The sequence below is a fragment of the Piliocolobus tephrosceles genome, chromosome 21 (genome assembly GCF_002776525.5).
Source record: "Piliocolobus tephrosceles isolate RC106 chromosome 21, ASM277652v3, whole genome shotgun sequence".
Lineage (NCBI taxonomy): Eukaryota > Metazoa > Chordata > Mammalia > Primates > Cercopithecidae > Piliocolobus > Piliocolobus tephrosceles.
In genome coordinates, this window is record NC_045454.1 from 2,843,094 (window position 1) to 2,856,978 (window position 13,885).

The 13,885-nt window shown below is 41.6% G+C and overlaps 1 protein-coding gene across 2 annotated transcripts in view; it reads right to left on the bottom strand.

Annotated features, from left to right (window-relative positions):
• Positions 1-2,862: 2,862 nt before the first annotated feature.
• Positions 2,863-13,885, bottom strand: part of ZNF582 (zinc finger protein 582) — a 12,639-nt gene continuing 1,616 nt past the window's right edge. For both annotated transcript variants that reach the window (XM_026457547.2, XM_026457546.2), the window contains exons 2-5: positions 13,244-13,332; positions 11,572-11,698; positions 11,200-11,295; positions 2,863-4,726 (exon numbers count right to left, since the gene is read on the bottom strand). In XM_026457547.2, the coding sequence (XP_026313332.1) occupies positions 3,405-4,726; positions 11,200-11,295; positions 11,572-11,698; positions 13,244-13,252 (1,554 nt within the window). In that variant the 5' untranslated portion in view covers positions 13,253-13,332 and the 3' untranslated portion in view covers positions 2,863-3,404. The remainder of the gene's footprint in view (positions 4,727-11,199; positions 11,296-11,571; positions 11,699-13,243; positions 13,333-13,885) is intronic.

Genomic DNA, 13,885 nt, shown 5'->3' on the forward strand with positions numbered 1-13,885 from the left:
AGGAAAAACTTAATGGGGAAGAAGTGGCAACTCTGAGTCAGGATGTAGACTTCTTAGCACGTGCATTCGAGCACCTTGCTCAAATCCCCAGATTTCCCTATACCTTCTATGCTCCCTTTAAAACAATGCTTTCCTTCCACATATCTTTCCCCCAAATCAATAATGGGTCAAATTTCAGCAACCCCAAACTGGGGAAGTTCTGGGACTACTGTGGTAAGAACTGGATTCAGACACCAAAGGAGCTGTAGGACCTGGCTAACATGTACGAGCAAGAACCAGAAGAGTATACCTGGGAGGAGATCCTGAGACTGCTGCATCAAGGGGTAGAATACAAAGTTGAATAGGGGAGAGTTTTCTGCTGTGAGGTCACTGTATGACAGGATTAACACACTGGCAAGGGAAAAAGATGCTTCTAATGGATGCTGGAACAGTTTTTGAAGCTTGGAAAAAGCATTGGTTCTCATTAAATAAATGGAGATAGCAGAACTGCCATGACAAATGATGACGGGATCAAAAGAAGTGGATACACAAGAAGGGAGAACAAGCGTCATGGAGATGGCCGATAGTGGCTGCCCCTAGGCGAGAGCTGGCTGCAAGAGGTGCTGTTAGGGAACTGGGCTCTCTAGTTGCAATGGGAATGATAGGATCTCAGAATAATGGCAGCAGCCAGGTGATAGCTCTTGGCATCAAAAGCAAGGAGAGCCATAACTACCATATTGGTAGAAGGTTTATAATAGTATCTGCGGAGATTGATCTTCAGAAATCTATGGTTCTGGCTCATAGCACGAGTTTGCCAATGGCAAGTCATCTGCTGCCAATAAGACTAAACTGAGACAATGTGTTGCTCTGTAGACCAGGCGGGAGTGCATGGCATGATCACAGCTCACTGTAACCTTGAACTCCTGGGCTCAAATGATGATCCTCTCACCTCACCCTCCCAAGTAGTTGGGACTACAGGCACATGCCACCACACCTGGCTAATATTTCTGTTTCTTTTAGAGATGGGGTCTCCTTTTGTCGCCCAGGCTTGTCTAGAACTCATGGTATCAAGTGATCCTCCTGCCTCAGCCTCCCAGTGTTGGAATTACAGGCGGTAGCCATAGTGCCTGGCCCAAACTTAATTAAAAAACCAGAGAAGGCAAAGTGCAGGGGCTCACACCTGTAATCCCAGGACTTTGTGAGGCCAAAGTGGGAGAATTACTTGAGCCCAGGAAATTGAGACCATCCTGGGCAACATAAGAAAACCCTGTATCTACAAAACAATTTTTAAATAAGTCTGGTGTGGTGGCACATGCCTGTAGTCCCAGCTGTTCAGGAAGCTGAGGTAGGAGGACTGCTTGAATGGGAGGTTGAGGCTTCAGTGAGCCATGGCTGTGCCACTGCACTCCAGTTTGAGATGCTATCTCAAAATAAATGAATTAAAATAAATATAGGTGCTGTGGCCACACAGTCTCTGTTGCAACTACTCAGCTCTGCTGTAGTGAAGCCAAAGCAGTTGTAGACTATAAATGCAATGTGTCACACTCAGACTTTATAAAGCAGGCAGCAGGCTGGATTTGGTTTTTAGACCCTGCACTAGGCAAAATGGGATATTATGTAAAAATAAAGGTATAATTCCTAAATCGAGGGTTAGTAGTCTGTCCCTGTAAGTCAAACAATATAAATTAAAAAGCATAAATGTCTGGAAACTCAAGGTGTTGGCAAAAATATTTTAGGAAATTCTGATCCAGCATACCAAATTATGTAAAAACATGGAGATTTTTACCATTGCAATCTAGTGGCTTAAAGGACTTATTTAGAAACTTGTATCTGAAAATGCAGAATACATATTTTTTCAATGTTCATGGAACATATATAGAAATCAATCTTGTACTTAACCACAAAAATAAATAAAGTCAAATTGGGCGGCACACTGGCTCATGCCTGTAATCCCAGCACTTACAGGGAGTGCTGGGAGGCCGAGGTGGGTGGATCACAAGGTCAGGAGATCCAGACCATCCTGGCCAACATGGTGAAACCTCATCTCTACTAAAAATACAAAAATTAGCTGAGTGTGGTAGCAGGCAACTGTAGTCCCAGCTACTGGGGAGATTGGGGCAGGAGAATCACTTGAACCCAGGAGGGAGAGGTTGTGCCACTGTACTGCAGCCTGGTGACAGAATGAGACACCATATCCAAAAAAAAAAGTAAAATTCAAAAAAGTAGGCAACTTCAGGCCACATTTACCAACCATAATAAAATTAAATTGGATATTATATCACTTAGGATGCCTTTGGCTACGAATTTACAAAATACCCAACTAAAAGTGAGCAATCAAGGTTTATTTTTCTTACATAACAAGGCATCAAAAAGGCAGTTCCAGAATTGGCCGAGTAGCTGAGTCTTCTTAGGCTCTGGGTCAGCTTCTCTGAGGTCCACTTTCTTCTCTTCTTGGTTCCAAGATAGCTGTAGCAGCTCCAGGCGTCATGTTCTCACAGAAAAATGTTTAAAGCAGGAAGCGAGAGAGGAGGAAGTCTTCATGAGAAACCTGTCTCTTCCGAATGAGGAAAACCTTTCCCAGAAGCCCTGGCAGATCCCACTGAGCAACACTGGGAGATACTGGCCATCCTGTGCTGCACAGGAGACTGGAAAATTACCATCTGATATCCTCAGAGTCTAAGGCAAGACACAGATGCTGCCAATAACAAGGGGAATTGGGTATGGCTGCTGGGATGGCAATCAATGGTTGTCTGTGCCAGTCACATAAAACAATGTACCGACGTGGAAATTAAGATATATTCTCCTAAATTTAGATTATTTCTGGATCATAAAGAAACAAAAACCAAGATTACTGTAAGATGGTCGCTTTATCATTTTCTGTTACTTTCTTCTTTCACTGCCTGGGTATTTGGTAGTCTTGAATAGTATGTTTAGTGCATATGAGTTTATCTTTCAGATTTTCACGTCTATGCATGCATTCAAAGGCTGTAAAAATTCCTCCAGTGTAGCTTTGGATTTCCCCTTCCCCTCACATCTCTTTGGCCACATTTCACATCTCTTGGCATGTTAAACTCTCAATTCATTATTTTCATTACCATTTATGGTAATTGCATGATTTCTTTGTTAAGCAAATGATAATTTGGCTGTTTTTTTAACTTGTAAGAAAACTAAAACTTTTTGCTCTTGATAAAATCACTACACTGTGGTTAGAAAATGTGATTCTGGAATGTGTTAGAAATAAAATTTCTTCCAACCTTTCCCTGCTTCTTTGACAATCATGGTCTGAACAATTTACATCCATAAAATTTTCTTTGATATGAATTTTCAGACTTATGATCAAGGATGACCTCTGAATGAAGGTATTGTCACTGGCATTACATTCTTCAAGTCTTTCTCGAAGAGGGAGGAGTTACGTCATGATTAGCCTAAGCTAATGGGCTTTCCCCATTACTTCCACTCATATGGTTGCTTGCCAACATAAATTCTCTGATGATTAGTAAGGGGTAAGTGCTGATGGAAGGCTTTTCTACATTTATTATATTCACATGTGTTTCTCTATTATGCATTCTCTGAGGTTGAACGGTAGTCGAATCATGACTCAAGGTCCTCTCACATTCCTTATATTCATAGGGCTTTTTCTCAGTGTGAATAACCTGATGATGAATCAGTTGTGAGCAATGACTAAAAGCCTTCCTACATTCCTTACATTCATATGGCTTTTCACCTGTATGAATTCTGTAATGTACAGTAAGATGTGAGACCCGTTGGAAGGCCCTACTACATACCTTACATTGGTAGGGTTTCTCTCCAGTGTGAATTCTCTGATGTTGCTTGAGTTGTGAGCTCACTCTAAAGGCCTTTCCACATATTTTACATTCATAGGGTTTCTCACCGGTATGAATTCTCTGATGTCGTATAAGAGTTGAGCCTTGATTAAAAGCCTTCCCACATTCCTTACATTCATACAGTTTCTTGCCAGTATGAATAGTCTGATGTTGAATCAACTGAGAACGATGACTAAAGGTTTTCCCACATTCCTTGCATGCATAGGGTTTTTCACCAGTATGAATTCTATAATGTACTTTAAGATGTGAGATCCGATTGAAGGCCTTGCCACATTCCTTACACTGATAGGGTTTCTCACCTGTGTGGGTTCGCTGATGTTCAATGAGCTGTGAGCTTCGACTAAAGGCCTTCTCACAGTCTTTACATTCGTATGGTTTCTCACCAGTATGAACTCTCTGATGTTGTATAAAATTTGAACCAGAATTGAAGGCCTTTCCACATTCCTTACATTCATAGGGTTTCTTACCAGAATGAATATTCTCATGTTGAATTAGTCGTGAGCCATATTTAAAGGCCTTCCCACATTCCTTACATTTATAGGGTTTCTCATTAGGATGAATTCCTTGATGATTAATAAGGAGTTCCTTTTGCCAGAAGTCTTTTCTACATTTATTATACCCAAAAGTTTTTTCTCTAGTATGAATTTTCTGATAAAAAGTAAGGGATGAATGCTGGTCAAAAGTGGGCATTTCTTCATGTCTGATGATCATTTGATGGAAATGTCTGTCTGGATTTCCCTGTTGTCCGTCAAACTGGCTTCTGCATTCCCAATCATCTTGGAAACTTGAACACTCAAGACCATAACTTGTAAGGCTTTCCATTATCTCCCACTGGGGTGATTCGACTTCATAAACATGCTGCTTTGGAGATAATTCCTTGGTATCATATCTGTACTCCAATACTGAAAAAGAATGAGAAAAGCAAGTATGTTTGTTTGTTTTTTCCAAATAAAGGAACTAAAGTAAGAATTGGAAGGTTTAGACTCAATGCCTATTAACTCTTGAATGTAGCTAAGCAATTAGAAAACGGACAAGTAGTACAGTGAAAGGAAAATAACATAAATGAGATGAGGGAGGTAATGAGAGGTTATAAAAGTGATTCTAAAATGTTAGTGTGGGGCTGGGCATGGTGGCTTATGCCTGTAATCCCAGGGCTTTGGGAAGCCAAGAAGGGAGAATCACTTGAGGCCAGGAGTTTGAGACCAGCTTGGGCAACATAGCAAGATGCCATGTCTACAAAATAATTTTTAAAAATTAGCCAGCTGCAGTGGCACATGCCTGGAGTCCCCGCTGAGAAAAGAAGACTGCTTAAACCCAGGAGCTCGAGGTTGCAGTGAGCGATGATCATGCCAATGCACTCCAACCTGGGTGACAGAGGGAGACTCGTTTTTTAAAAAAAATAAAGGTGTGGGTCAGAATCACTGTTGAACCATATTTTTTAAGACAATAAATGTTTCTGTGAGACTCTAGAAAAGACAGATATAGAGTGACAGAAACCAAAGCAAATCATTGGTTTGAGGGACTTTGCAGGAAGGAGCACAAGGGAACTTTTTGGGTTGATGGAAATGTTTGCCATCTTGATTGAGGTGATGGTTATGTGGGTGTATAAATTTGTCAACACTCATTAATACTACATTTTAAAAATGCATTTTACTGACTGTAAATTATGCCACCAAAAGAGTGAATTTTTAAAAGATGATGGGGATTTCCAGATGAAGAGTTCTGGAGATGGACAGTGATGATGGTTGCACAACAGTGTGAATGTACTTAATACTACTAAACTGTATACTTGAAAATGGTGAGCATGGTAAATCTTGTATTTTACTGCAGTTTAAAAAAATAAAAATAAAAGTGATGGAGGAAGTGTGTGGTTGGATCTGCAACCTGCCTCAGCGCCTGGAAGACATGCAGGAGAATGAGCCAGAGGAACATGCTGGTACAGTGGCAGCTAGTCTCATGTCTGCTAGAAGTTAGAATGACATGGCTGCTGTATTCTTTTGTGAAGCTTCTTATATCTGAAGTTTAGCTGAACACCATGGTGTTTTTTATATCTGAAGTATAGCTGAACACCAGGGCTGAAGCCCATTGTCAACTGAATGACATTTCTTAAATTTCTTAAATGTCATTTATTTACCTGAACCTGTTTCTTAAAGGTGACTTTGGAAAAAGAAAGGCTTTGTTCCTTGTTTAGAGGATTAGGCCAGTTGATGGAGGGTGGGTCCTTCTAGAGCAACATGCTTTGCTAATTATTCAAACCGCATGAAAAAGTTGAATGGTATAAGGGACTGTGATTCTATCTGGTCCATGATTTCAGCTACAGTGGCAGGTTTTACTGTACTTATAGCAACTAACCCCAGTTGACTTAAAGAGATTCAGATAGAGCTTGACACAAGGAGCCATGAGAGAAAATGAATGGATGCTTTTGAATGTATTCATGGCGTGTATGGAACAGACAGCCTTGGAGGACCATATAGGCACATACAGGTTTCATACGGTGGCAGACCAGATACTATTATTCATTTTGTTATTTGTGAAAATATTAAGCTAAAATTACTGGAATATAAGATTGCTTCTACAATGGAAGACGATAAAGACTGTGAAAGAAACATTGGGTTTTGTGGGAATAATGCTGGCTGCTGTCACCTCAAAGACTTGTGCCACAACTATAGTGTATACACATGACATTGTAAGAACAAGACTATGTAAAGAGTACACAAAGGTATTTTTTTCAGACGTTGTGTTTGGCTGTTCAAGAGGAAGGTTACGGGTCTCTCCTGTGGTCTAACAACTCAGCTAGTGAGAGAGTTTCCAAACACAGCCACCTATCTACCTATGAGGGCATGGATCTACTCAATGGTTGGGACATGTGGCAGCCATCTTACAGAAAAAGGAAAACCAAGAAACTGCAGTGGACCGCGGAATATTAAAGCCAACCTGGTGTACAGAACAAAACACATTTGAGACAAGCTAACTGCCTAACTGGGCTTTTGGTTGTAGGAATTAAAGTGAACACGTATTACTTGGTCTTTTTGGCAATGTAAAAAAAATCTTGGCTGCTTCCAAGGAAGTGTCTTTTTAAAGCACTCTTTTCTCCAAAATGCCATTTTCTCTACCACATCCACCTTGCACAGTTGAGCTCTGTTGATTTACAGCAGGGTATAGTGTTATTTATTCCACGAACACATTTCTACTCCTGTAAATAAAGCCATTCCTGATTAAATACTATTATATAACTTTCCAAAGATAGTACTACCAGTCATAAATTTCGAACTTCTTGCTTCTATTTAACTTGTAAGGTTGCAAAATAGCAAAAATAATGATGTTTTCTATGTTTTCACATTTCTTTACAAAATCTGACACAGTATTTTAAAGTTATTTGGGCAGAAGTCACTGTTTCGTGCAACCAATGAAACAACACCTAAAAATCTTACGTATAGTCTTAGCATTAAAATATTTTATTTTCCACTTCTAACAGGTGCTTGATGTTTAGCATAATTTGGACATTTAAATAAATACACCAAACTCAAAAGCTAATAATTAGGGACAAACTACTAATAGTTTGGGACAGCAGTAAAATGTTGATTTTTGGTCACTCCAGTGATGCGAACACATCCTCATATCTTCCCTAACTTTGTGGTACATGAAGACAGCTAGAATTCAACTGTCCTTTCAGTGATTTATTATGAACCTGCCTGTTTATCATACCTAGATATTGTTTGCTCAAAGGGGGAACATTTACCACTTCTGAATTTTTCTCTGCTTGTTTCCACAGTAACCATTTGAACCACATTATGTTAATAACAACAGTATACAGTTATAGAAAAGGGGCTATCTGCTGTCTAATTCAGCAGGTAATTTTTGATTTACACTTTTGTAAATGAACAAGGTACATTTTTCTTTTTTTTTTTTTTTTTTTGACAGGTTCTCACTTTGTCACCCAAGCTGGAGTGCAGTGGCATGATCTCGGCTCACTGCAGCCTCAACCTCCTGGAGCTCAAGCGATCCTCCTGCCTCAGGCCCCCAAGTAGCTGAGACTACAGGTGGGCACCACCGTGCTCAGCTAATTTTTGTATTTTTTTGTAAAGATGAGGTTTCGCCATATTGCCCAGGATGGTCTCAAACTCCTGGGCTCAAGCAATCCGCCTGCCTTGGTCTCCCAAACTGCTGGGATTACAGGCGTAAGCCACCATGCCCAGTCTCAAAGGACTTTTTGATGAGACTTTGATTCTGTCCTAATTTGCTGAATCATACATCATAGAAAGACTCAAGTTGATGTGCTAACAAGGATATTTAAATGTTGCCATTCAGTTCAAATGTACCTTTTAATACTTTAAATTGATATATGTACATAACCCTTAAACACGTTCATGATAATTCTGTTGAGACTTCTGGCTAAGGATGCTGCTATACTGGTATATAAAGTGTGCACAATTAAACTCCAGTGTGATCCTACTCATTTCAGTACATATGAGTGGGGATCTTTTGTGCAGCAGCTTTATCTTAATATGGCTCTTTGTGAATGCACTTTATAGCATTTATTGAGGGTGAAAGAGCAGAAGAGAATTCTACGTTAAGTATTTTTATACAAACATTGGTCATTTATTAAACAGAACCAGTATTCATAACATTTGTCTGGATTTAAGATATGTCGTTTTGCAGATCTATTCACTGTAGTGACCCCAACATTACTGAAAATTACCAAGCTTTTTCGGCTCTCACCAGTGAAAAATTGTACCCTCTTAAATTCTGTCAGCATGTCACATTCATTGTCATCAACAGTAACTGGATGTTTCTGAGATGTTTTGACTCGACTCAAAAATATTACAATCAGTTTGGAGACAAAAGCACAATCTTCATTTTAGTTTACTGATGACACTGATGACTTTTAAAAAAAACCTATATACAAACATTCTATATAAAGTTTGCTTCCAAAATATTTTTCTTTTTTTTTTTTTTTTTTGAGAGATGGGGTCTCATTCTGTTGCCCAGGCTGGAGTGCAGAGGCACAATCACAGTAATACTATAACCTCAAACTCCTAGGCTTAGGTCTTCCTCCTCTCTCAGCCTTCTGAGTAGCTGGGACTACAGGCGTCAGTCACTGCGCCTGGCTGCAGAGGGATTTTAATATGTCAAAGTATTAACATGATGTAGTAACTTTGTGCCCACTCAAATCTCTTTTCTATCACATTCTTATATGTAAAAGTATTAACACGCACTAACTTTGTGCCCACTCAAATCTCCTTTTTTTTTCCGAGATGGAGTCTCGCTGTCTCCCACACTGGAGTGCAGTGGTGCAATCTCAGCTCACTGCAAGCTCCGTCTCCCGGGTTCACGCCATTCTCCTGCCTCAGGCTCCTGAGTAGCTGGGACTACAGGCGCCCACCAGCACACCTGGCTATTATTTTGATTTTTAGTAGAGACGGGGTTTCACCGTGTTAGTCAGGATGGTCTCAATCTCCTGACCTGGTGATCCGCCCGCCTCGGCCTCCCAAAGTGCTGGGATTACAGGCATGAGCCACTGCACCCGGCTCAAATCTCTTTTCTATCACATCCTTATGTTCTTCGACACACTGACTTTTATGCTTCTCCTTTTAGAAACATAAAATTCTTGTTTTAATCTTGTTGTAAAAAACATTTGCATGTGTACCTTGCTCAGGCGAAGATTTATGACCTACTAGTCACAGCTAAATAGTCAACATTGTCAGAGCTGATACTTTTTGGTTCGTGTGAGGTTTGGTATTCTTGCATTTATGTACGTGGCTGTCAACTGTGTGGACTTGTTCTGTACTAATGTTGACTAGCTTTTACTGAATTGTTAAAACTAAAAAAGTTAAACACGTGCTTATAAAAAAAAGGTGGGGGAGATTATGTCCAAAGAGCCCAAGAGCCAGTCTGAAAGGGTGTCACTGGCCAAATTTGGAAAAACATGAATGTTGTGATAAATAATGATAATGGGTAATCATCTGTTACCAGATAAAATAAGATTTATTTTATTCCGACCTGGAGATGAGAAAAAATACGCCACCTACTATTAATCCATATGATATAAATGAAGAAACAACTGGTGAAAGGGAGAAAGCTCTTCTTTACAGGAGTATGTGATCTAATAAAGAAGAATAAAGGTTTTAAAAAATCACTATTTTGTAACTATTAATCATATCTGATCCAAGGGAAAACTATCAATGACTTCTGAAACTAGCAGGTGAATAATACGTGAGAAGCACAATAGTTAATATCCTCTCAAGGTGGACCATAAAATCATGGCTTGGCTCTATTTCTACACTGCTTTCCCTCTGCCCACAGTGCACAGCCCAAACTTCTTAATGTGGTTGCGTTTCCTAGCTTATCTTTTTTTTTTTCTTTTGGAGACAGAGTCTCTCTCTGTTGCCCCCGCTGGAGTGCAGTAATTCGATCTCGGCTCACTGCAATCTCCACTTCCCATGTTCAAACAATGCTTCAACCTCCCAAGTAGCTGGGATTACAGGCATGTGCCACCACACCAGGCTAATTTTTGTGATTTTAGTAGGGATGAGGTTTCACCACGTTGGCCCGGCTAGGCAAGTGATTTGCCCGCCTCAGCCTCCCAAAGTGCTGGGATTATAAGCATGAGCCACAATGCCCGGCCCCAGGGTATTTCTTTGTGTTCCTCCCTTTGTTCACTGACCTCAGCCACAGAGGCCATCCATTATCTCAGAGGTACCAAGGGCTCCCTGCTCAGGTCCTTCACACTGGCTGCAACTGGTATTCCCCAGCTACATCACACCTTCCATGTCTCAACTGAAACGCCTTATCCTTGAAGAGGCCATTGGACCCTGACTCAACCTGTTCTTTTTCTTTCACATATTAGCTCATGTCCATGTGTCTGTATGATTTCATGTCTATTTTCCCACTGCAGTGTAAGTTCCTTGAAAGCAAGGATGATGTCTGCCTGCCTCATCAATGTATACTGTGACATATTCCATGGTGCCTAATAAAAGCTTGTAAGTACTTGTTAACTGACTCTCCAAAATTCAAACAAACCGATACACATTCCTTTAGAAAAATGGTCAAAGGACAAGATCATGTCCTGTGCAGGGACATGGATGGAGCTGGAAGCCATTATCCTAAGCAAACTAACACAGGAGCAGAAAACCAAAAACTGCATGTTCTCACTTATAAGTGGGAGCTAAATGATGAGAACACATGAACACATAGAGTGGGACAACACACACTGGGGCCTTTCAGAGAATGGAGGTTGGGAGGAGAGGATGACAACACTTAAGACATAAGCTTTGAATGTAGCAACCTGCGGGGAAGATTTTCTAAGACAAAGGGCTACTTCCAGCTGACCTGATACCTGCAGTGGCTACTCCCTTCCCATTGATACCTCACTCACCTGGGCACAGACCTCCAGACACCACCCTCTCCACCATCCAGGGCTCTTTGCCTTGCTCTAGGAAGGAGATCACATCGGGCTTGGAAATGGCAAGACCTGGAGATGAGAAGAAACATGTCACCTGGTTATGGTGTGGGGGCCCCAGAATTCAGATCCAGGACCTGGTCATCAAGCAGGAGAGGCAGTTGCAGGAAGTGCCAGAGGAAGATGGTACAACTGCCTGAGGGCAGGGGAAGATGCAGCTTCAGCTGACAGCGCTGCCCTTTAACCCCTCAAAAATGACCAGTCATAAGACTGAAAAGCACCCAAAAACTGTCCAGGAAGGAACATGCCCAAGGATAACCTCCAAACTAACAGACGAGATCACCTTACCCAGTGAGACCAGGTTGCTGTAGGTCTCCAACATCACGTCTCTGTACAAATCCCTCTGAGCAGGTGCCAGACACTGCCATTCTTCTTGGGAGAAGACTATAGCCACATCCCTGAACAATTCTGACCCCTGGAATGGCAGGCATGTATGATATATATGTATTCCAATGGTTCACAGTGGGATGATAGGAGGTGGGGCAGGTCTTTGCAGGAGGGGGGTTGTTTTGTTGAACAAGAAGGGTGGGACCGAATGTGAAAAGTGACAGAAGAAATGGGTATGAGTAAAACAGAATGTTCAAATGTTCTCAAACACTCCCTTTTTTTTTTTGAGACGGAGTCTTGCTCTGTCACCCAGGCTGGAGTGCAGTGGCCGGATCTCAGCTCACTGAAAGCTCCGCCTCCCAGGTTTACGCCATTCTCCTGCCTCAGCCTCCCGAGTAGCTGGGACTACAGGCACCCACCACCACGCCCGGCTAGTTTTTTGTATTTTTTTTTTAGTAGAGACAGGGTTTCACCGTGTTAGCCAGGATGGTCTCTATCTCCTGACCTCGTGATCCGCCCATCTCGGCCTCCCAAAGTGCTGGGATTACAGGCTTGAGCCACCGCGCCCGGCCAACACTCCCTTTTAACTGCAAATCAAAGCTCTGTGTACAGGTCTGGGATGAAAATTAAAATCAAGCTAAACGGAGTTTTCCTTATTTTAAGAAACAGTGTAATAAAGCACACTGCCCACTCTGTACTTGGCATACAATAAATTCTCAAGGTGAGACCTATCATTTCTATCTTTTGGAATAACAATAACAATAAAAAATATTTCTGATGGATTTTCCCCAACTATTTTATTTTTTTAAATTATGGAAACATGTTGTCTATCTTAGATACAAGATTTTCATATAAGTCAAGAATTTCTTGGAGATGAAAGTTCATCACTATGTTGGAACATAACACAAGCATTTTTCTTCATGGGAAAAACCAGGGGGATCACTTTTATTGAGTGTACAATTTTCTATCAAGTGAAATGAATGACCCAAACATCCTCTTATTTTGGATCCCAAGGTTGGATCAGATCTCTAAGGTTTTTCCAAGCCCTGACCACTCACCCACCTAGCCGATCCTCTCACTTTCTGTATCACTCACCATCCTCAGCTCTGTACTTTTCTTGCTCTTAAGCTAAAGAAACTAATGGAGGATGTCCCAGATTCAAATGCTCTGTTCAACATCAAACTAGACTTTAACTCTGGCATCGAATCTTGATGGATTCCCAGCCAAACCTCAATTACATATCCAATCATTAATCACTCCCAAAGCAGGACACTGTACCATGCGCTGAAATTGAAACCAACCAACACCACCTCCCCTGCTTTTCTATATGCGATTGCTCCTAAGCGTTCATTTCCATCTCTTCAAACTTCAGTTCTTACAAAGGATGCTCTCTTTCATACAGGGAAATGAGTTTCTCCTCCTAGCAGACGAAAACCATCAGGAGATGCAGAATGCTATAGAGAATAAATCTGTGGGCATTTGTCAGAGAGGAGAGAACAACGGGAGAGGGGACTCCTGCCTGGTCCTTTTAATCCCTAAAATGGGAAAGTCTGAGAACCAAATTCCTGGATGGAACCCCGGTGGAAAGTTTCAAGATAAGGAAAGCAAATATTTGTGGGATTTTAAAACTCACAAAGGACATGACTTTTAGAATTTCAAGGGCTGATAGGTCCTCCTCCTGGTTCCTCTCTTGGGGAAGGGCAGAGTCCTGCGATGGCAGAGCTGGGGGAGGAAAGAGCAAATATGAGAGGCTAGGCTTGCCTCACAGCTCCTAGAATGCCAAAGTTACAAGTTCCCACTTGCTTGCCCCTCTGCCCACCAAGAAAATGGATGGGGGAGGGGAACAAAGGGATCCTCACCCAACCCCAGGAAACCAGCTGTAGCTGCTGCAAGGCAAAGGGAAACCAGTGGTCCGTTCCCTCCCATTTCCCCTAAACATCCAGTGGTTCTGTTTTGTTGCAGATGCAAGACTGAGACGGGGATGCTGTGGGCTGTTCTAGTGACTGAGACCCACAAGTTACCTCAAGGACAAGGAAGGCTTCCCTCAAGCCAGGAAGCATAGAAGGCCTGCATAATTTGCATAGCCCCAGCCTAGAATAAAGCCTTTCCAGGACTAGGCCATTTAACTCTTTCCTGCAGCAAATGTAACACCTTCGAAAGTCTACCTGGCTCTTTTCCCAATTGCCGAATTTACAAAAACCTTTTTTTTTTTTTTTTTTTTTTTTTTGTCGGAGCCTTCTCTGTCCCCCCCCGCCGAGGGTTTGTGGGCGCGCCC